This window comes from Cherax quadricarinatus, chromosome 8 (assembly GCF_038502225.1).
Source record: "Cherax quadricarinatus isolate ZL_2023a chromosome 8, ASM3850222v1, whole genome shotgun sequence".
Classification (NCBI taxonomy): domain Eukaryota; kingdom Metazoa; phylum Arthropoda; class Malacostraca; order Decapoda; family Parastacidae; genus Cherax; species Cherax quadricarinatus.
This window is the reverse complement of record NC_091299.1, coordinates 22,262,902-22,285,493: the sequence shown is the minus strand read 5'-3', so window position 1 is coordinate 22,285,493 and position 22,592 is coordinate 22,262,902. Positions and strand designations below refer to the sequence as shown.

The window sequence follows — 22,592 nt, the reverse complement described above, 5'->3', positions numbered from 1 at the left end:
TGTCCTCCTGCTGGCATTGTCTTGTCCTCCTGCTGGCATTGTCTTGTCCTCCTGCTGGCACTGTCTTGTCCTCCTGCTGGCATTGTCTTGTCCTCCTGCTGGCACTGTCTTGTCCTCCTGCTGGCACTGTCTTGTCCTCCTGCTGGCATTGTCTTGTCCTCCTGCTGGCACTGTCTTGTCCTCCTGCTGGCATTGTCTTGTCCTCCTGCTGGCACTGTCTTGTCCTCCTGCTGGCACTGTCTTGTCCTCCTGCTGGCATTGTCTTGTCCTCCTGCTGGCACTGTCTTGTCCTCCTGCTGGCACTGTCTTGTCCTGCTGGCACTGTCTTGTCCTCCTGCTGGCATTGTCTTGTCCTCCTGCTGGCATTGTCTTGTCCTCCTGCTGGCAATGTCTTGTCCTCCTGCTGGCATTGTCTTGTCCTCCTGCTGGCAATGTCTTGTCCTCCTGCTGGCAATGTCTTGTCCTCCTGCTGGCATTGTCTTGTCCTCCTGCTGGCAATGTCTTGTCCGCCTGCTGGCAATGTCTTGTCCTCCTGCTGGCACTGTCTTGTCCTCCTGCTGGCAATGTCTTGTCCTCCTGCTGGCATTGTCTTGTCCTCCTGCTGGCAATGTCTTGTCCGCCTGCTGGCAATGTCTTGTCCTCCTGCTGGCACTGTCTTGTCCTCCTGCTGGCAATGTCTTGTCCTCCTGCTGGCAATGTCTTGTCCTCCTGCTGGCAATGTCTTGTCCTCCTGCTGGCATTGTCTTGTCCTCCTGCTGGCAATGTCTTGTCCGCCTGCTGGCAATGTCTTGTCCTCCTGCTGGCACTGTCTTGTCCTCCTGCTGGCAATGTCTTGTCCTCCTGCTGGCATTGTCTTGTCCTCCTGCTGGCAATGTCTTGTCCTCCTGCTGGCATTGTCTTGTCCTCCTGCTGGCAATGTCTTGTCCTCCTGCTGGCATTGTCTTGTCCTCCTGCTGGCACTGTCTTGTCCTCCTGCTGGCACTGTCTTATCCTAACTGAGGTGTACATGGATGAGCTGTCACTGTGGCAACTGAGGGGAATGTCGCGGAGGTCATGGTAGCGGTGCAGTGGCGGTGGAAGTAACAGTAGCAGTAGTAGTAGCAACTACAGTAACAACAGCAACAGCAGCAGCAGTTGTTATCCAGGTGATATAGTTGTTATCCAGGTGATATAGTTGTTATCCAGGTGATATAGTTGTTATCCAGGTGATATAGTTGTTATCCAGGTGATATAGTTGTTATCCATCTCGAGGCCTTTTAAACCTCACCAGCCACACCATTTTTGGTTAAGAATGTTTTCTTTTTGAGTTCTGGTGGTGTTGTAGCGGTGTTGTAGCGGTGGTGTTGTAGCGGTGGCGTTGTAGCGTTGTTGTAGCGGTGGTGTTGTAGCGGTGCTGTTGTAGCGGTGTTGTAGCGGTGGTGTTGTAGCGGTGTTGTTGTAGCGGTGTTGTAGCGGTGGTGTTGTAGCGGTATTGTAGCGGTGGTGTTGTAGCGGTGTTGTAGCGGTGTTGTAGCGGTGGTGTTGTAGCGGTGGTGTTGTAGCGGTGGTGTTGTAGCGGTGGTGTTGTAGCGGTGTTGTAGCGGTGGTGTTGTAGCGGTGGTGTTGTAGCGGTGTTGTAGCGGTGGTGTTGTAGCGGTGGTGTTGTAGCGGTGGTGTTGTAGCGGTGTTGTAGCGGTGGTGTTGTAGCGGTGGTGTTGTAGCGGTGTTGTAGCGGTGGTGTAGCGGTGTTGTAGCGGTGGTGTTGTAGCGGTGGTGTTGTAGCGGTGGTGTTGTAGCGGTGGTGTTGTAGCGGTGGTGTTGTAGCGGTGTTGTAGCGGTGTTGTAGCGGTGGTGTTGTAGCGGTGGTGTTGTAGCGGTGGTGTTGTAGCGGTGGTGTTGTAGCGGTGTTGTAGCGGTGGTGTTGTAGCGGTGGTGTTGTAGCGGTGTTGTAGCGGTGGTGTTGTAGCGGTGGTGTTGTAGCGGTGGTGTTGTTGCGGTGGTGTTGTAGCGGTGGTGTTGTAGCTGTGTTGTAGCGGTGGTGTTGTTGCGGTGGTGTTGTAGCGGTGTTGTAGCGTTGTAGCGGTGGTGTTGTAGCGGTGGTGTTGTAGTGGTGGTGTTGTAGCGGTGTTGTAGCGGTGGTGTTGTAGCGGTGTTGTAGCGGTGTTGTAGCGGTGGTGTTGTAGCGGTGTTGTAGCGGTGTTGTAGCGATGGTTGTAGCGGTGGTGTTGTAGCGGTGTTGTTGTAGCGGTGTTGTAGCTGTGTTGTAGAGGTGGTGTTGTAGCGGTGTTGTAGCGGTGGTGTTGTAGCGGTGTTGTAGCGGTGTTGTAGCGGTGTTGTTGTAGCGGTGGTGTTGTAGCTGTGTTGTAGCTGTGTTGTAGCTGTGTTGTAGCTGTGTTGTAGCTGTGTGTGTGATGTTGTAGCTGTGTTGTAGCTGTGTTGTAGCTGTGTTGTAGCTGTGTTGTAGCAGAGGTGGTGTTGTAGCGGTGGTGTTGTAGCGGTGTTGTAGCGGTGGTGTTGTAGCGGTGTTGTAGCGGTGTTGTAGCGGTGGTGTTGTAGCGGTGTTGTAGCGGTGTTGTAGCTGTGGTGTTGTAGCGGTGGTGTTGTAGCGGTGTTGTAGCGGTGGTGTTGTAGCGGTGTTGTAGCGGTGGTGTTGTAGCAGCGTTGTAGCGGTGTTGTAGCGGTGTTGTTGTAGGGGTGGTGTTGTAGTGGTGTTGTAGCGGTGTTGTAGCGGTGTTGTTGTAGCGGTGGTGTTGTAGCGGTGGTGTTGTAGCGGTGGTGTTGTAGCGGTGTTGTAGCGGTGGTGTTGTAGCGGTGTTGTAGCGGTGGTGTTGTAGCGGTGGTGTTGTAGCGGTGTTGTAGCGGTGGTGTTGTAGCGGTGTTGTAGCGGTGGTGTTGTAGCGGCGTTGTAGCGATGTTGTAGCGGTGGTGTTGTAGCGGTGGTGTTGTAGCGGTGTTGTAGCGGTGTTGTAGCGGTGTTGTAGCGGTGGTGTTGTAGCGGTGGTGTTGTAGCGGTGTTGTAGCGGTGGTGTTGTAGCGGTGTTGTAGCGGTGTTGTAGCGGTGGTGTTGTACCTGTGTTGTAGCGGTGTTATAGCGGTGTTGTTGTAGCGGTGGTGTTATAGCGGTGTTGTTGTAGCGGTGGTGTTGTAGCGGTGGTGTTATAGCGGTGTTGTAGCGGTGTTGTTGTAGCGGTGTTGTAGCGGTGGTGTTGTAGCGGTGGAGTTGTAGCGGTGGTGTTGCAGCGGTGGTGTTGTAGCGGTGGTGTTGTAGCGGTGGTGGTGTAGCGGTGGTGTTGTAGAGGTGGTGTTGTAGCCGTGGTGTAGCGGTGGTGTTGTAGCGGTGGTGTAGCAGTGGTGCAGCGGTGGTGTAGCAGTGGTGTTGACGGTGGTGTAACGGTGGTGTAGCGGTGGTGCAGCGGAGGTATAGCTGTGGTGTTGTAGCGGTGGCGTAGCGGTGGTGCAGCAGTTGTGTAGCGGTGGTGTTGACGGTGGTGTAGCGGCGGTGTTGTAGCAGTGTTGTTGTAGTGGTGGTGTAGCGGTGGTGCAGCGGTGGCGTAGCGGTGGTGTTGTAGCGGTGGTGTAGAGGTGGTGTAGCGGTGGTGTAGCGGTGGTGGTGTAGCGGTGGTGTTGTAGCGGTGGTGCAGCGGTGGTGTAGCGGTTGTGTTGGCGGTGGTGTAGCGGTGGTGTTGTAGTGGTGGTGTAGCGGTGGTGTAGCGGTGGTGTAGCGGTGTTGTTATATCGGTGGTGTAGCGTTGGTGTAGCGGTGATGTAGCTGTGGTGTTGACGGTGGTGTAGCGGTGGTGATGAAGGTATGGTGATGGTACAGTGGTAATGATAGTGTAGTGGTGGTGATTGTAGTGGTGACAGTGAGAGTGCACAACAGTGACCAGAGATGTGACGGGAGGTGTGTGCACGCGGAGGTGCACGCCTCCGCCTACACCAGCCACACATCCCACATTCCTCTCTTTTGATCCTTCACTACATGCTTGCTCTCTCTCTCTCTCTCTCTCTCTCTCTCTCTCTCTCTCTCTCTCTCTCTCTCTCTCTCTCTCTCTCTCTCTCTCTCTCTCTCTCTCTGACTTTCATGGGTTATCCTAGGTTCTCTACACATATGCTGCTATGTATGATAATCTATGTAAGTGTATTTGTGTATACCTGAAAAAATTTACTTACCTGTTGCTTTGTTAGCATCTAGCAGGTGTTGATGAGGCCATGGTGACTGCTGGCCACCACAGTACCTAGCATCTAGCAGGTGTTGATGAGGTCATGGTGACTGCTGGCCACCACAGTACCTAGCATCTAGCAGGTGTTGATGAGGTCATGGTGACTGCTGGCCACCACAGTACCTAGCATCTAGCAGGTGTTGATGAGGTCATGGTGACTGCTGGCCACCACAGTACCTAGCATCTAGCAGGTGTTGATGAGGTCATGGTGACTGCTGGCCACCACAGTACCTAGCATCTAGCAGGTGTTGATGAGGTCATGGTGACTGCTGGCCACCACAGTACCTAGCATCTAGCAGGTGTTGATGAGGCCATGGTGACTGCTGGCCACCACAGTACCTAGCATCTAGCAGGTGTTGATGAGGTCATGGTGACTGCTGGCCACCACAGTACCTAGCATCTAGCAGGTGTTGATGAGGTCATGGTGACTGCTGGCCACCACAGTACCTAGCATCTAGCAGGTGTTGATGAGGTCATGGTGACTGCTGGCCACCACAGTACCTAGCATCTAGCAGGTGTTGATGAGGCCATGGTGACTGCTGGCCACCACAGTACCTAGCATCTAGCAGGTGTTGATGAGGTCATGGTGACTGCTGGCCACCACAGTACCTAGCATCTAGCAGGTGTTGATGAGGTCATGGTGACTGCTGGCCACCACAGTACCTAGCATCTAGCAGGTGTTGATGAGGTCATGGTGACTGCTGGCCACCACAGTACCTAGCATCTAGCAGGTGTTGATGAGGCCATGGTGACTGCTGGCCACCACAGTACCTAGCATCTAGCAGGTGTTGATGAGGCCATGGTGACTGCTGGCCACCACAGTACCTAGCATCTAGCAGGTGTTGATGAGGTCATGGTGACTGCTGGCCACCACAGTACCTAGCATCTAGCAGGTGTTGATGAGGTCATGGTGACTGCTGGCCACCACAGTACCTAGCATCTAGCAGGTGTTGATGAGGCCATGGTGACTGCTGGCCACCACAGTACCTAGCATCTAGCAGGTGTTGATGAGGTCATGGTGACTGCTGGCCACCACAGTACCTAGCATCTAGCAGGTGTTGATGAGGTCATGGTGACTGCTGGCCACCACAGTACCTAGCATCTAGCAGGTGTTGATGAGGTCATGGTGACTGCTGGCCACCACAGTACCTAGCATCTAGCAGGTGTTGATGAGGTCATGGTGACTGCTGGCCACCACAGTACCTAGCATCTAGCAGGTGTTGATGAGGCCATGGTGACTGCTGGCCACCACAGTACCTAGCATCTAGCAGGTGTTGATGAGGCCATGGTGACTGCTGGCCACCACAGTACCTAGCATCTAGCAGGTGTTGATGAGGCCATGGTGACTGCTGGCCACCACAGTACCTAGCATCTAGCAGGTGTTGATGAGGCCATGGTGACTGCTGGCCACCACAGTACCTAGCATCTAGCAGGTGTTGATGAGGTCATGGTGACTGCTGGCCACCACAGTACCTAGCATCTAGCAGGTGTTGATGAGGTCATGGTGACTGCTGGCCACCACAGTACCTAGCATCTAGCAGGTGTTGATGAGGTCATGGTGACTGCTGGCCACCACAGTACCTAGCATCTAGCAGGTGTTGATGAGGTCATGGTGACTGCTGGCCACCACAGTACCTAGCATCTAGCAGGTGTTGATGAGGCCATGGTGACTGCTGGCCACCACAGTACCTAGCATCTAGCAGGTGTTGATGAGGCCATGGTGACTGCTGGCCACCACAGTACCTAGCATCTAGCAGGTGTTGATGAGGCCATGGTGACTGCTGGCCACCACAGTACCTAGCATCTAGCAGGTGTTGATGAGGCCATGGTGACTGCTGGCCACCACAGTACCTAGCATCTAGCAGGTGTTGATGAGGCCATGGTGACTGCTGGCCACCACAGTACCTAGCATCTAGCAGGTGTTGATGAGGCCATGGTGACTGCTGGCCACCACAGTACCTAGCATCTAGCAGGTGTTGATGAGGCCATGGTGACTGCTGGCCACCACAGTACCTAGCATCTAGCAGGTGTTGATGAGGCCATGGTGACTGCTGGCCACCACAGTACCTAGCATCTAGCAGGTGTTGATGAGGCCATGGTGACTGCTGGCCACCACAGTACCTAGCATCTAGCAGGTGTTGATGAGGCCATGGTGACTGCTGGCCACCACAGTACCTAGCATCTAGCAGGTGTTGATGAGGCCATGGTGACTGCTGGCCACCACAGTACCTAGCATCTAGCAGGTGTTGATGAGGCCATGGTGACTGCTGGCCACCACAGTACCTAGCATCTAGCAGGTGTTGATGAGGCCATGGTGACTGCTGGCCACCACAGTACCTAGCATCTAGCAGGTGTTGATGAGGCCATGGTGACTGCTGGCCACCACAGTACCTAGCATCTAGCAGGTGTTGATGAGGCCATGGTGACTGCTGGCCACCACAGTACCTAGCATCTAGCAGGTGTTGATGAGGCCATGGTGACTGCTGGCCACCACAGTACCTAGCATCTAGCAGGTGTTGATGAGGCCATGGTGACTGCTGGCCACCACAGTACCTAGCATCTAGCAGGTGTTGATGAGGCCATGGTGACTGCTGGCCACCACAGTACCTAGCATCTAGCAGGTGTTGATGAGGCCATGGTGACTGCTGGCCACCACAGTACCTAGCATCTAGCAGGTGTTGATGAGGCCATGGTGACTGCTGGCCACCACAGTACCTAGCATCTAGCAGGTGTTGATGAGGCCATGGTGACTGCTGGCCACCACAGTACCTAGCATCTAGCAGGTGTTGATGAGGCCATGGTGACTGCTGGCCACCACAGTACCTAGCATCTAGCAGGTGTTGATGAGGCCATGGTGACTGCTGGCCACCACAGTACCTAGCATCTAGCAGGTGTTGATGAGGCCATGGTGACTGCTGGCCACCACAGTACCTAGCATCTAGCAGGTGTTGATGAGGCCATGGTGACTGCTGGCCACCACAGTACCTAGCATCTAGCAGGTGTTGATGAGGCCATGGTGACTGCTGGCCACCACAGTACCTAGCATCTAGCAGGTGTTGATGAGGCCATGGTGACTGCTGGCCACCACAGTACCTAGCATCTAGCAGGTGTTGATGAGGCCATGGTGACTGCTGGCCACCACAGTACCTAGCATCTAGCAGGTGTTGATGAGGCCATGGTGACTGCTGGCCACCACAGTACCTAGCATCTAGCAGGTGTTGATGAGGCCATGGTGACTGCTGGCCACCACAGTACCTAGCATCTAGCAGGTGTTGATGAGGCCATGGTGACTGCTGGCCACCACAGTACCTAGCATCTAGCAGGTGTTGATGAGGCCATGGTGACTGCTGGCCACCACAGTACCTAGCATCTAGCAGGTGTTGATGAGGCCATGGTGACTGCTGGCCACCACAGTACCTAGCATCTAGCAGGTGTTGATGAGGTCATGGTGACTGCTGGCCACCACAGTACCTAGCATCTAGCAGGTGTTGATGAGGCCATGGTGACTGCTGGCCACCACAGTACCTAGCATCTAGCAGGTGTTGATGAGGCCATGGTGACTGCTGGCCACCACAGTACCTAGCATCTAGCAGGTGTTGATGAGGCCATGGTGACTGCTGGCCACCACAGTACCTAGCATCTAGCAGGTGTTGATGAGGCCATGGTGACTGCTGGCCACCACAGTACCTAGCATCTAGCAGGTGTTGATGAGGCCATGGTGACTGCTGGCCACCACAGTACCTAGCATCTAGCAGGTGTTGATGAGGCCATGGTGACTGCTGGCCACCACAGTACCTAGCATCTAGCAGGTGTTGATGAGGTCATGGTGACTGCTGGCCACCACAGTACCTAGCATCTAGCAGGTGTTGATGAGGCCATGGTGACTGCTGGCCACCACAGTACCTAGCATCTAGCAGGTGTTGATGAGGTCATGGTGACTGCTGGCCACCACAGTACCTAGCATCTAGCAGGTGTTGATGAGGCCATGGTGACTGCTGGCCACCACAGTACCTAGCATCTAGCAGGTGTTGATGAGGTCATGGTGACTGCTGGCCACCACAGTACCTAGCATCCAGCATCTAGCAGGTGTTGATGAGGCCATGGTGACTGCTGGCCACCACAGTACCTAGCATCTAGCAGGTGTTGATGAGGTCATGGTGATTGCTGGCCACCACAGTACCTAGCATCTAGCAGGTGTTGATGAGGTCATGGTGACTGCTGGCCACCACAGTACCTAGCATCCAGCATCTAGCAGGTGTTGATGAGGCCATGGTGACTGCTGGCCACCACAGTACCTAGCATCTAGCAGGTGTTGATGAGGTCATGGTGACTGCTGGCCACCACAGTACCTAGCATCTAGCTGGTGTTGATGAGGTCATGGTGACTGCTGGCCACCACAGTACCTAGCATCCAGCATCTAGCAGGTGTTGATGAGGCCATGGTGACTGCTGGCCTCCACAGTACCTAGCATCCAGCATCTAGCAGGTGTTGATGAGGTCATGGTGACTGCTGGCCACCACAGTACCTAGCATCCAGCATCTAGCAGGTGTTGATGAGGCCATGGTGACTGCTGGCCACCACAGTACCTAGCATCCAGCATCTAGCAGGTGTTGATGAGGCCATGGTGACTGCTGGCCACCACAGTACCTAGCATCTAGCAGGTGTTGATGAGGCCATGGTGACTGCTGGCCACCACAGTACCTAGCATCTAGCAGGTGTTGATGAGGTCATGGTGACTGCTGGCCACCACAGTACCTAGCATCTAGCAGGTGTTGATGAGGCCATGGTGACTGCTGGCCACCACAGTACCTAGCATCTAGCAGGTGTTGATGAGGTCATGGTGACTGCTGGCCACCACAGTACCTAGCATCCAGCATCTAGCAGGTGTTGATGAGGCCATGGTGACTGCTGGCCACCACAGTACCTAGCATCTAGCAGGTGTTGATGAGGTCATGGTGACTGCTGGCCACCACAGTACCTAGCATCTAGCAGGTGTTGATGAGGTCATGGTGACTGCTGGCCACCACAGTACCTAGCATCCAGCATCTAGCAGGTGTTGATGAGGCCATGGTGACTGCTGGCCACCACAGTACCTAGCATCTAGCAGGTGTTGATGAGGTCATGGTGACTGCTGGCCACCACAGTACCTAGCATCTAGCAGGTGTTGATGAGGTCATGGTGACTGCTGGCCACCACAGTACCTAGCATCCAGCATCTAGCAGGTGTTGATGAGGCCATGGTGACTGCTGGCCTCCACAGTACCTAGCATCCAGCATCTAGCAGGTGTTGATGAGGTCATGGTGACTGCTGGCCACCACAGTACCTAGCATCCAGCATCTAGCAGGTGTTGATGAGGCCATGGTGACTGCTGGCCACCACAGTACCTAGCATCCAGCATCTAGCAGGTGTTGATGAGGCCATGGTGACTGCTGGCCACCACAGTACCTAGCATCCAGCATCTAGCAGGTGTTGATGAGGCCATGGTGACTGCTGGCCACCACAGTACCTAGCATCCAGCATCTAGCAGGTGTTGATGAGGCCATGGTGACTGCTGGCCACCACAGTACCTAGCATCCAGCATGTAGCAGGTGTTGATGAGGCCATGGTGACTGCTGGCCACCACAGTACCTAGCATCCAGCATCTAGCAGGTGTTGATGAGGCCATGGTGACTGCTGGCCACCACAGTACCTAGCATCCGGCATCTAGCAGGTGTTGATGAGGTCATGGTGACTGCTGGCCTCCACAGTACCTAGCATCCAGCATCTAGCAGGTGTTGATGAGGCCATGGTGACTGCTGGCCTCCACAGTACCTAGCATCCAGCATCTAGCAGGTGTTGATGAGGTCATGGTGACTGCTGGCCACCACAGTACCTAGCATCCAGCATCTAGCAGGTGTTGATGAGGCCATGGTGACTGCTGGCCTCCACAGTACCTAGCATCCAGCATCTAGCAGGTGTTGATGAGGCCATGGTGACTGCTGGCCACCACAGTACCTAGCATCCAGCATCTAGCAGGTGTTGATGAGGCCATGGTGACTGCTGGCCTCCACAGTACCTAGCATCCAGCATCTAGCAGGTGTTGATGAGGTCATGGTGACTGCTGGCCACCACAGTACCTAGCATCCAGCATCTAGCAGGTGTTGATGAGGCCATGGTGACTGCTGGCCTCCACAGTACCTAGCATCCAGCATCTAGCAGGTGTTGATGAGGCCATGGTGACTGCTGGCCACCACAGTACCTAGCATCCAGCATCTAGCAGGTGTTGATGAGGTCATGGTGACTGCTGGCCACCACAGTACCTAGCATCCAGCATCTAGCAGGTGTTGATGAGGTCATGGTGACTGCTGGCCTCCACAGTACCTAGCATCCAGCATCTAGCAGGTGTTAATGAGGCCATGGTGACTGCTGGCCACCACAGTACCTAGCATCCAGCATCTAGCAGGTGTTAATGAGGCCATGGTGACTGCTGGCCACCACAGTACCTAGCATCCAGCATCTAGCAGGTGTTGATGAGGTCATGGTGACTGCTGGCCACCACAGTACCTAGCATCCAGCATCTAGCAGGTGTTGATGAGGTCATGGTGACTGCTGGCCACCACAGTACCTAGCATCCAGCATCTAGCAGGTGTTGATGAGGTCATGGTGACTGCTGGCCACCACAGTACCTAGCATCCAGCATCTAGCAGGTGTTGATGAGGTCATGGAGGCTGCTGGCCACCACAGTACATAGCATCTAGCAGGTGTTGATGAGGTCATGGTGACTGCTAGCCACCACAGTACCTAGCATCCAGCCTCTAGCAGGTGTTGATGAGGCCATGGTGACTGCTGGCCACCACAGTACCTAGCATCCAGCATCTAGCAGGTGTTGATGAGGTCATGGTGACTCCTGGCCTCCACAGTACCTAGCATCCGGCATCTAGCAGGTGTTGATGAGGTCATGGTGACTCCTGGCCTCCACAGTACCTAGCATCCGGCATCTAGCAGGTGTTGATGAGGTCATGGTGACTGCTGGCCTCCACAGTACCTAGCATCCAGCATCTAGGTGTTGATGAGGTCATGGTGACTGCTGGCCACCACAGTACCTAGCATCCAGCATCTAGCAGGTGTTGATGAGGTCATAGTGACTGCTGGCCTTCACAGTACCCAGCATCCAGCATCTAGCAGGTATTGATGAGGTCATGGTGACTGCTGGCCTCCACAGTACCTAGCATCCAGCATCTAGCAGGTGTTAATGAGGTCATGGTGACGGCTGGCCTCCACAGTACCTAGCATCCAGCATCTAGCAGGTGTTAATGAGGTCATGGTGACTGCTGGCCTCCACAGTACCTAGCATCCAGCATCTAGCAGGTGTTGATGAGGTCATGGTGACTGCTGGCCACCACAGTATCTAGCATCCAGCATCTAGCAGGTGTTGATGAGGTCATGGTGACTTCTGGCCTCCACAGTACCTAGCATCCAGCATCTACGTGTTGATGAGGTCATGGTGACTGCTGGCCACCACAGTACCTAGCATCCAGCATCTAGCAGGTGTTGATGAGATCATAGTGACTGCTGGCCTTCACAGTACCCAGCATCCAGCATTTAGCAGGTGTTGATGAGGTCATGGTGACTGCTGGCCTCCACAGTACCTAGCATCCGGCATCTAGCAGGTGTTAATGAGGCCATGGTAATTGCTGGCCTCCAAAGTACCTAGCATCCGGCATCTAGCAGGTGTTGATGAGGTCATGGTGACTGCTGGCCTCCACAGTACCTAACATCCAGCATCTAGCAGGTGTTGATGAGGTCATGGTGACTGCTGGCCACCACAGTATCAAGCATCCAGTATCTAGCAGGTGTTGATGAGGTCATGGTGACTGCTGGCCACCACAGTACCCAGTATCTAGCAGGTGTTGATGAGGTCATGGTGACTGCTGGCCACCACAGTACCTAGCATCGAGCATCTAGCAGGTGTTGATGAGGCCATGGTGACTGCTGGCCACCACAGTACCTAGCATCCAGCATCTAGCAGGTGTTGATGAGGTCATGGTGACTGCTGGCCACCACAGTACCTAGCATCCAGCATCTAGCAGGTGTTGATGAGGTCATGGTGACTGCTGGCCACCACAGTACCCAGTATCTAGCAGGTGTTCATGAGGTCATGGTGACTGCTGGCCTCCACAGTACCAAACATCCAGCATCTAGCAGGTGTTGATGAGGTCATGGTGACTGCTGGCCACCACAGTACCTAGCATCCAGCATCTAGCAGGTGTTGATGAGGTCATGGTGACTGCTGGCCACCACAGTATCTAGCATCCAGCATCTAGCAGGTGTTGATGAGGTCATTGTGACTGCTGGCCACCACAGTACCTAGCATCCAGCATCTAGCAGGTGTTGATGAGGTCATGGTGACTGCTGGCCACCACAGTACCTAGCACCTAACACGAAGTTCTCAGCTTATCTACCTGGTCTGAGAGGCAGATGGTCGTCGCCTACTCAACCTAGTGTGAGAGACAGAGGGTCGTCGCCTACTCAACCTGGTGTGAGAGACAGAAGGTCGTCGCCTACTCAGCCTGGTGTGAGAGACAGAAGGTCGTCGCCTACTCAGCCTGGTGTCAGAGACAGAAGGTCGTCGCCTACTCAGCCTGGTGTGAGACAGAAGGTCCTCGTCTACTCAGCCTGGTGTGAAAGACAGAAGGTCGTCGCCTACTCAGCCTGGTGTGAGACAAGGTCGTCGCCTACTCAGCCTGGTGTGAGAGACAGGAGGTCGTCGCCTACTCAGCCTGGTGTGAGAGACAGAGGGTCGTCGCCTACTCAGCCTGGAGTGAGAGACAGAGGGTCGTCGCCTACTCAGCCTGGTGTGAGAGACAGAGGGTCGTCGCCTACTCAGCCTGGTGTGAGAGACAGGAGGTCGTCGCCTACTCAGCCTGGTGTGAGAGACAGAGGGTCGTCGCCTACTCAGCCTGGTGTGAGAGACAGAGGGTCGTCGCCTACTCAGCCTGGTGTGAGAGACAGAGGGTCGTCGCCTACTCAGCCTGGTGTGAGAGACAGAGGATCGTCGCCTACTCAGCCTGGTGTGAGAGACAGAGGGTCGTCGCCTACTCAGCCTGGTGTGAGAGACAGGAGGTCGTCGCCTACTCAGCCTGGTGTGAGAGACAGAGGGTCGTCGCCTACTCAGCCTGGTGTGAGAGACAGGAGGTCGTCGCCTACTCAGCCTGGTGTGAGAGACAGAGGGTCGTCGCCTACTCAGCCTGGTGTGAGAGACAGAGGGTCGTCGCCTACTCAGCCTGGTGTGAGAGACAGAGGGTCGTCGCCTACTCAGCCTGGTGTGAGAGACAGAGGGTCGTCGCCTACTCAGCCTGGTGTGAGAGACAGAGGGTCGTCGCCTACTCAGCCTGGTGTGAGAGACAGAGGGTCGTCGCCTACTCAGCCTGGTGTGAGAGACAGGAGGTCGTCGCCTACTCAGCCTGGTGTGAGAGACAGAGGGTCGTCGCCTACTCAGCCTGGTGTGAGAGACAGAGGGTCGTCGCCTACTCAGCCTGGTGTGAGAGACAGAGGGTCGTCGCCTACTCAGCCTGGTGTGAGAGACAGAGGGTCGTCGCCTACTCAGCCTGGTGTGAGAGACAGAGGGTCGTCGCCTACTCAGCCTGGTGTGAGAGACAGAGGGTCGTCGCCTACTCAGCCTGGTGTGAGAGACAGGAGGTCGTCGCCTACTCAGCCTGGTGTGAGAGACAGGAGGTCGTCGCCTACTCAGCCTGGTGTGAGAGACAGGAGGTCGTCGCCTACTCAGCCTGGTGTGAGAGACAGGAGGTCGTCGCCTACTCAGCCTGGTACACAGTCATACTCACGGCACACTTCTCTTGTGGGAATTAATATCTTATGTAACACGATTAATGTTGAGTGGAACCTCAGGCACTGAGAGACAGTGGTCAGAGATCCATCTCTCTGGCACTGAGAGATAGTGGTCAGAGATCCATCTCTCAGGCACTGAGAGACAGTGGTCAGAGATCCATCTCTCAGGCACTGAGAGACAGTGGTCAGAGATACATCTCTCTGGCACTGAGAGACAGTGGTCAGAGATCCATCTCTCTGGCACTGAGAGACAGTGGTCAGAGATACATCTCTCTGGCACTGAGAGACAGTGGTCAGAGATCCATCTCTCTGGCACTGAGAGACAGTGGTCAGAGATACATCTCTCTGGCACTGAGAGACAGTGGTCAGAGATCCATCTCTCTGGCACTGAGAGACAGTGGTCAGAGATACATCTCTCAGGCACTGAGAGACAGTGGTCAGAGATCCATCTCTCTGGCACTGAGAGACAGTGGTCAGAGATACATCTCTCTGGCACTGAGAGACAGTGGTCAGAGATACATCTCTCAGGCACTGAGAGACAGTGGTCAGAGATACATCTCTCTGGCACTGAGAGACAGTGGTCAGAGATCCATCTCTCAGGCACTGAGAGACAGTGGTCAGAGATACATCTCTCAGGCACTGAGAGACAGTGGTCAGAGATCCATCTCTCTGGCACTGAGAGACAGTGGTCAGAGATACATCTCTCTGGCACTGAGAGACAGTGGTCAGAGATACATCTTTCAGGCACTGAGAGACAGTGGTCAGAGATACATCTCTCAGGCACTGAGAGATAGTGGTCAGAGATCCATGTCTCTGTTACTGAGAGACAATGGTTAGAGGTCCATCTCTCTGGCACTGAGAGACAGTGGTCACAGACTCAACTCTCAGGCACTGAGAGACAGTGGTCATAGATCCATCTCTCTGGCACTGAGAGACAGTGGTCAGAGATCCATCTTTCAGGCACTGAGAGACAGTGGTCAGAGATCCATCTTTCAGGCACTGAGAGACAGTGGTCAGAGATCCATCTTTCAGGCACTGAGAGACAGTGGTCATAGATTCATCTCTCACGCACTGAAAGACAGTGGTCAGAGACCCTTCTCTCGGTCTTTAGTGTACGTTGTTCAAAGATTCTGGACCAATCTATCACTGTCCACCCTAAGTCATCTGAGTATTTTGCATGCTGTTATCATGTCTCCTCTGGTTCCCGTAGTTAGATCAGTCTCGTGGCTTCTCTTGTGTCACGTTTTCCAACTCGTCTCAAACCTCCAGACATTTTTGTCTTCTGAACGAGTGTCATCAGGAGTGGGCTACATGCTGGTGGTACAGACTCGTAAATAAATAAAAAAAGAAGGTATGTGCGTATATAATAATTTAGGATTAAAACTTTTGGTCCTGTTAAGTTCATTATTGTGTTGCTTATTGTTTTAACATAGAAGTCATGAACTAAGAGAGACAGACAGACAGACAAGCTAAACTAGCCGCCGAAATGGATAGTTTATTGTACACCTCACATGCATCCCGTGGATGGCAGCGCAAGAGCATATGGATACACAAATGACCTAGGAACTAGGCCCCAAAAGGGTTAACATGAGTACATCTGGACTGTATCTAAAGTTCACTTATCTGTTACAAACAAATTTAGGAAATTTGCTTAATAATCTGATATCTTATTTTCGTTAATAAGATATCTTGACATATCACATAGGTCATTATACTCTCTATGTTACTTAAGTGGACATTAAAGGTACAGTGTTCAAGACAGTGATCACAGGGCTGGCTACACTGCAGTTAGTATGATCATTATCTGTGTTTGTGTCAAACTGCCAGAAGTACTTGTAACCAAGCCTAAGTCTGGCCACTATAACATCAGTCAGTACTTGTAACCAAGCCTAAGTCTGGCCACTATAACATCAGTCAGTACTTGTAACCAAGCCTAAGTCTGGCCACTATAACATCAGTCAGTACTTGTAACCAAGCCTAAGCCTGGCCACTACAACATCAGTCAGTACTTGTAACCAAGCCTAAGTCTGGCCACTACAACATCAGTCAGTACTTGTAACCAAGCCTAAGCCTGACCACTACAACATCAGTCAGTACTTGTAACCAAGCCTAAGCCTGACCACTACAACATCAGTCAGTACTTGTAACCAAGCCTAAGCCTGACCACTACAACATCAGTCAGTACTTGTAACCAAGCCTAAGTCTGGCCACTATAACATCAGTCAGTACTTGTAACCAAGCCTAAGTCTGGCCACTATAACATCAGTCAGTACTTGTAACCAAGCCTAAGTCTGGCCACTACAACATCAGTCAGTACTTGTAACCAAGCCTAAGTCTGGCCACTATAACATCAGTCAGTACTTGTAACCAAGCCTAAGTCTGGCCACTATAACATCAGTCAGTACTTGTAACCAAGCCTAAGTCTGGCCACTATAACATCAGTCAGTACTTGTAACCAAGCCTAAGCCTGGCCACTACAACATCAGTCAGTGTTCACATTGCAAGTTGCTCCATAAACATACTTATCTACGTTCATGTTATCATAGTGGGTTATAGATCTACTCAGGCTTCTAACTGCATTCCTATAACAATCATTTTCATTATTTACTTCTCTCTTTATATTATTCCTAATGCTAGACACAGATATACCAAAGTTATATTCTACATTGTCCTTCTGGGTACTTTTCCTGCCTAACTTATCAACTTTATCATGGAGGAGTAAACCAGTGTGTGACAGGATCTAAAGAAGTATACATTAATTCCATTTTCTCTAATCTTTGAGTATATATACCTGGCTTCTCCAGTGAGCACGTTGTTAGGGTCATTATGTGCGTCAAGAACCTTCAGTGATGACATACAATCAGTAATAATCATAAAATCAAGCTCAGTGTCATAATTTTAGCGCCATTAGGATGGCAAACAATTCAGTTTGCAGTGTAGACGCCCAGTTGTTAATTCTTATGCCTAACCCAACAAATTTATTATGGTTCTTAACTAGGGAGGTGGCAACAAGAGCACATGCAGCCCTGCCAGAAGACTCCTGTTTAGATCCATCCGTGTATATAACTTGTGATAACTTATTACTACCAGCTAGGCGAGAAATTTCTTGTAATAAAGTTGGTAGAATTACCGACAATATGTAATGTAAAAGGACACAAGTGCAACTAATGTGACATTTACTGTGGCAACGTTTCGCTCTCCAGGAGCTTTATCAAGCTCCTGGAGAGCGAAACGTTGCCACAATAAATGTCACATTAGTTGCACTTGTGTCCTTTTACGAGAAATTTCTTCTTGAGCAGTTGCTTTAACAAGTTATTTAAGGAAAGTATTACTAGCAATAAGCTTCTTGGGAGGGACTTGCAGTTATGTGATATTAAATGAACACATCTTCCATGGAGGGGTGAAATGCTCTTGTTGTCTACAGTGATACAGCTCATGCAGGTTATAAAACTTAATATAATTGAATGTTTTCACAACCTATTTACATCTATGAGAGAGAGAGAGAGAGAGAGAGAGAGAGAGAGAGAGAGAGAGAGAGAGAGAGAGAGAGAGAGAGAGATGTTGGCAACAGCTTTTAGCTTGTAAATAAAGTTTGAAACTCTAAACTTAACCTTGTAGAACCCTGTAAGAGAGAGAGAGAGAGAGAGAGAGAGAGAGAGAGAGAGAGAGAGAGAGAGAGAGAGAGAGAGAGAGAGAGAGAGAGAGAGAGAGAGAGAGAGTTGATTCACAGTATCAAAACATCATTCGTTCCAATACGCACCTTGTTTGTGGTTGGGGAAGTGTTTGTGATGATTGGGGAGGGCGGCAGTGTTGGTGATGATCAGCATCACCACCGCCAGCACCCACCCCTTCATCTTCACCACTACAGTGCACGCACACGCAAGCACGGGGCCAGGAGCTGAGCCTCAACCTTGGTAAAGCACAACTCTGAGTACACGCACGCGCGCCTCCACACACCTGACAATTTTTTTTCCTTCTTATCTTTGTTCACTTTTAACTAATGAAGTTATTCTAACACTGATGTAACTTCGTGGAATCTTGAAACTGCGTATAGTGTTTCTAGATTATCCAGAATCTGTTTATTCTTAGATGAAGCTTGCTAGGTAAATATTACTGGTGTCTAGTTGTAGATGCTAGGTAGACATTACTAGTATCTAGTTGTAACTTGTTAGGTAGACATAACTAGTGTCTAGTAACTTCTCTAGCTCAGCAGTGTTTAGGCAATGTGTCAGACAATTAAGATCACGGAACATTATCTTGGGTTCCTTCAGATTATCCCCCGTCATCCCCACCCATACATCTCACCGCGCATCAGGTAACCTTGACAGCCTCTCACCTACAACCAACACGATGTAAAATTTGTAAAAAAAAAAAGAACCACAGTTACACAAAGAGAGACGCAGTCTTGTCTTGCTTCTTGTGTTACTTAAAAATCACTCTGTGTTTATTATTCTTTGTTTACAAATGGATGTTTAAACTTACGATGTAATTTTTTTTTTTAAATATCGTCGTCTAGTTTATGATATATAATTATACTGCACTTCGATATTTTTAAATCACAGACACTTGTTAGAGAACTTCACTGAGTTTTAAAGAATAGTTGATACTTCCGGTAAATTAAATTTTCTCCCTTAATAGTTGATATCAACACAATTTTATCATTATTGTTGAGTCGAGTTACATCAGCAGAAGGACAACATTAATAGGTAACTAAGATAAAAACATTATTTCGTAAGGTCTGGTTTCTCTTCATTTCCGTGTGTGATACTCTGGTACTGTCCACAGGCTGAATCTTGGCTTCAAATTAAACTAGCAGTATCGGCGGTAAAATCTAATGAAGTCCTTCATTACCCTTTCTGCGTAAGCTACGAGGTTAAGCCATGAGCGTATCGTAGCGTACTAGTGTGTTACGCCAGCGTCACAGGTACGCAAGATGGTGTTGAAGGCAGTTTGGTGGGAGGCTGCGAGTAGCGAGTCAGTCAGGAATCCTTGGAGACTGGACAAGCATCCTCCTCCTCGCAGTGCCCAACAAACACTGACTACCACCAAAACACTCTCTATTACTCACTCTGCTATGAAAGCTGGGGTGCCAACACCTCAGTACCCAACCTGATTTTCCTTTTTCTGTCACGTTTTTAGGGTCAATCCAAGATCAATTCTGCTGGCTAGAAGGCTTGGCATGGTGCTCAGGTGAGTCTCTCACACCCACACATGATTCACCTTACCACAACATTATTTACACAATATAAATTTTCTCAGAAGATGGCGTGCCCAGCCAGACAGGAGGGAACCCCCCACACCAAGTAGCGACATCTATGACCGGCGATCCGCCACACTGACGTCACAAACACCTCATAATTGAACGATTCTCTGATTGGCTAGTCAGGAGGCTTCATATATGAAATCACAACAACCTCCTAAATGAACGATTCTCTGGTTGGCTAGTTAAAAAAGGCCTCGTGTATGACGTCACAGGTCAACAGGTAGCGCACTGGCTACAAGAGGCATCTTTTATGGTGCGAGGAACAACAGAGTACCTGATTGGTTGGAAGATGAAGCTTCCTTTACATCATATATCATCTGATAATATAAACATCCTCTCATCATTCTCTCATTACATCCCAAGTAACACCATAACATATACTCTCAGCTGTGTGTGTGTGCGTCTTAACACCGTGTTCGTGTACATCTTAACACCGTGTTCGTGTACATCTTAACACCGTGTTCGTGTACATCTTAACACCGTGTGCGTGTACGTCTTAACACCTTTGGAAGCTTGGAAGCACTTGACTTGTACTCCTTGGAATGCAGGCGATAGAGATATATCATAATGCACACTTGAAAAATCCTAGAAGGAATGGTCCCAAATCTGCACACAGAAATCACTCCCTACGAAAGTAAAAGACTGGGCAGGCGGTGCAAAATAACCCCAATGAAAAGCCAGTGCTACAGTAAGAGAAAACACCATAAGTGTCCGGGGCCCAAGACTGTTCAACAGCCTCCCACCAGCCATAAGGGGAATTACCAATATACCCCTGGTTGTCTTCATGAGGAGCTGGACAGATACCTAAAGTCAGTGCCGGATCAGGCGAGCTGTGGTTCATACGTCGGACTGCGTGCGGACAGCAGTAACAGCCTGGTTGATTACACCCTGATCCACAAGGAGGCGTGGTCATGGACCGGATGGCGGGGGCGTTGATCCCCGGAATACCATCCAGGTAGACAGTGTGTGTGTGTGTGTGTGTGTGTGTGTACGTCTTAACACCGTGAGTACTTATAAATATTAACACCTTGTGTACGTGTAAGTCTTAACACCGTGTGTACATGTAAGTCTTAACACAGTGTACGTGTAAGTCTTAACACCGTGTGTACATGTAAGTCTTAACATTGTGTGTACGTGTAAGTCTTAGCACCGTGTGTACGTGTAAATCTTAGCACCGTGTGTAAATGTAAGTCTTAACACCGTGTGTACGTGTAAGTCTTAACACCGTGTGTACGTGTAAGTCTTAACACCGTGTGTTCGTGTAAGTCTTAACACCCTGTGTACGTGTAAGTCTTAACACCGTGTGTACTTGTAAGTCTTAACACCGTGTGTACGTGCAAGTCTTAATACAGTGTGTACGTGTAAGTCTTAACACCGTGTGTACTTGTAAGTTTTAACACCGTGTGTACGTGTAAGTTTTAACACCGTGTGTACGTGTAAGTCTTAACACCGTGTGTACTTGTAAGTTTTAACACCGTGTGTACGTGTAAGTCTTAACACCGTGTGTACTTGTAAGTCTTAACACCGTGTGTACGTGTAAGTCTTAACACCGTGTGTACGTGTAAGTCTTAACACCGTGTGTACGTGTAAGTCTTAACACCGTGTGTACGTGTAAGTCTTAACACCGTGTGTACGTGTAAGTCTTAACACCGTGTGTACGTGTAAGTCTTAACACCGTGTGTACGTGTAAGTCTTAACACCGTGTGTACGTGTAAGTCTTAACACCCTGTGTACGTGTAAGTCTTAACACCGTGTGTACTTGTAAGTCTTAACACCGTGTGTACGTGCAAGTCTTAATACAGTGTGTACGTGTAAGTCTTAACACCGTGTGTACTTGTAAGTTTTAACACCGTGTGTACGTGTAAGTTTTAACACCGTGTGTACGTGTAAGTCTTAACACCGTGTGTACTTGTAAGTTTTAACACCGTGTGTACGTGTAAGTCTTAACACCGTGTGTACTTGTAAGTCTTAACACCGTGTGTACGTGTAAGTCTTAACACCGTGTGTACGTGTAAGTCTTAACACCGTGTGTACGTGTAAGTCTTAACACCGTGTGTACGTGTAAGTCTTAACACCGTGTGTACGTGTAAGTCTTAACACCGTGTGTACGTGTAAGTCTTAACACCGTGTGTACGTGTAAGTCTTAACACCGTGTGTACGTGTAAGTCTTAACACCGTGTGTACGTGTAAGTCTTAACACCGTGTGTACTTGTAAGTTTTAACACCGTGTGTACGTGTAAGTCTTAACACCGTGTGTACGTGTAAGTCTTAACACCGTGTGTACGTGTAAGTCTTAACACCGTGTGTACTTGTAAGTTTTAACACCGTGTGTACGTGTAAGTCTTAACACCGTGTGTACGTGTAAGTCTTAACACCGTGTGTACGTGTAATTCTTAACACCGTGTGTACTTGTAAGTCTTAACACCGTGTGTACGTGTAAGTCTTAACACCGTGTGTACGTGTAAGTCTTAACACCGTGTGTACGTGTAAGTCTTAACACCGTGTGTACGTGTAAGTCTTAACACCGTGTGTACGTGTAAGTCTTAACACCGTGTGTACGTGTAAGTCTTAACACCGTGTGTACTTGTAAGTCTTAACACCGTGTGTACGTGTAAGTCTTAACACCGTGTGTACGTGTAAGTCTTAACACCGTGTGTACGTGTAAGTCTTAACACCGTGTGTACTTGTAAGTCTTAACACCGTGTGTACGTGTAAGTCTTAACACCGTGTGTACGTGTAAGTCTTAACACCGTGTGTACGTGTAAGTCTTAACACCGTGTGTACGTGTAAGTCTTAACACCGTGTGTACGTGTAAGTCTTAACACCGTGTGTACGTGTAAGTCTTAACACCGTGTGTACGTGTAAGTCTTAACACCGTGTGTACGTGTAAGTCTTAACACCGTGTGTACCTGGAGTTTACCTGGAGAGAGTTTCGGGGGTCAACGCCCCCGCGGCCCGGTCTGTGACCAGGCCTCCTGGTGGATCAGCGCCTGATCAACCAGGCTGTTGCTGCTGGCTGCACGCAAACCAACGTACGAGCCACAGCCCGGCTGATCAGGAACTGACTTTAGGTGCTTGTCCAGTGCCAGCTTGAAGACTGCCAGGGGTCTGTTGGTAATCCCCCTTATGTGTGCTGGGAGGCAGTTGAACAGTCTCGGGCCCCTGACACTTATTGTATGGTCTCTTAACGTGCTAGTGACACCCCTGCTTTTCATTGGGGGGATGGTGCATCGTCTGCCAAGTCTTTTGCTTTCGTAATGAGTGATTTTCGTGTGCAAGTTCGGTACTAGTCCCTCTAGGAT

General features: G+C 50.6%; 1 protein-coding gene across 1 annotated transcript in view; it reads right to left on the bottom strand.

The window, feature by feature from the left end:
- LOC128685248 (A disintegrin and metalloproteinase with thrombospondin motifs 6-like) overlaps window positions 1–18,298 on the bottom strand; it is a 267,981-nt gene extending 249,683 nt beyond the window's left edge. The window contains exon 1 of the mRNA XM_070082935.1: window positions 17,788–18,298. Within this exon, the coding sequence (XP_069939036.1) occupies window positions 17,788–17,881 (94 nt within the window). The 5' untranslated portion in view covers window positions 17,882–18,298. The remainder of the gene's footprint in view (window positions 1–17,787) is intronic.
- Window positions 18,299–22,592: the final 4,294 nt, after the last annotated feature.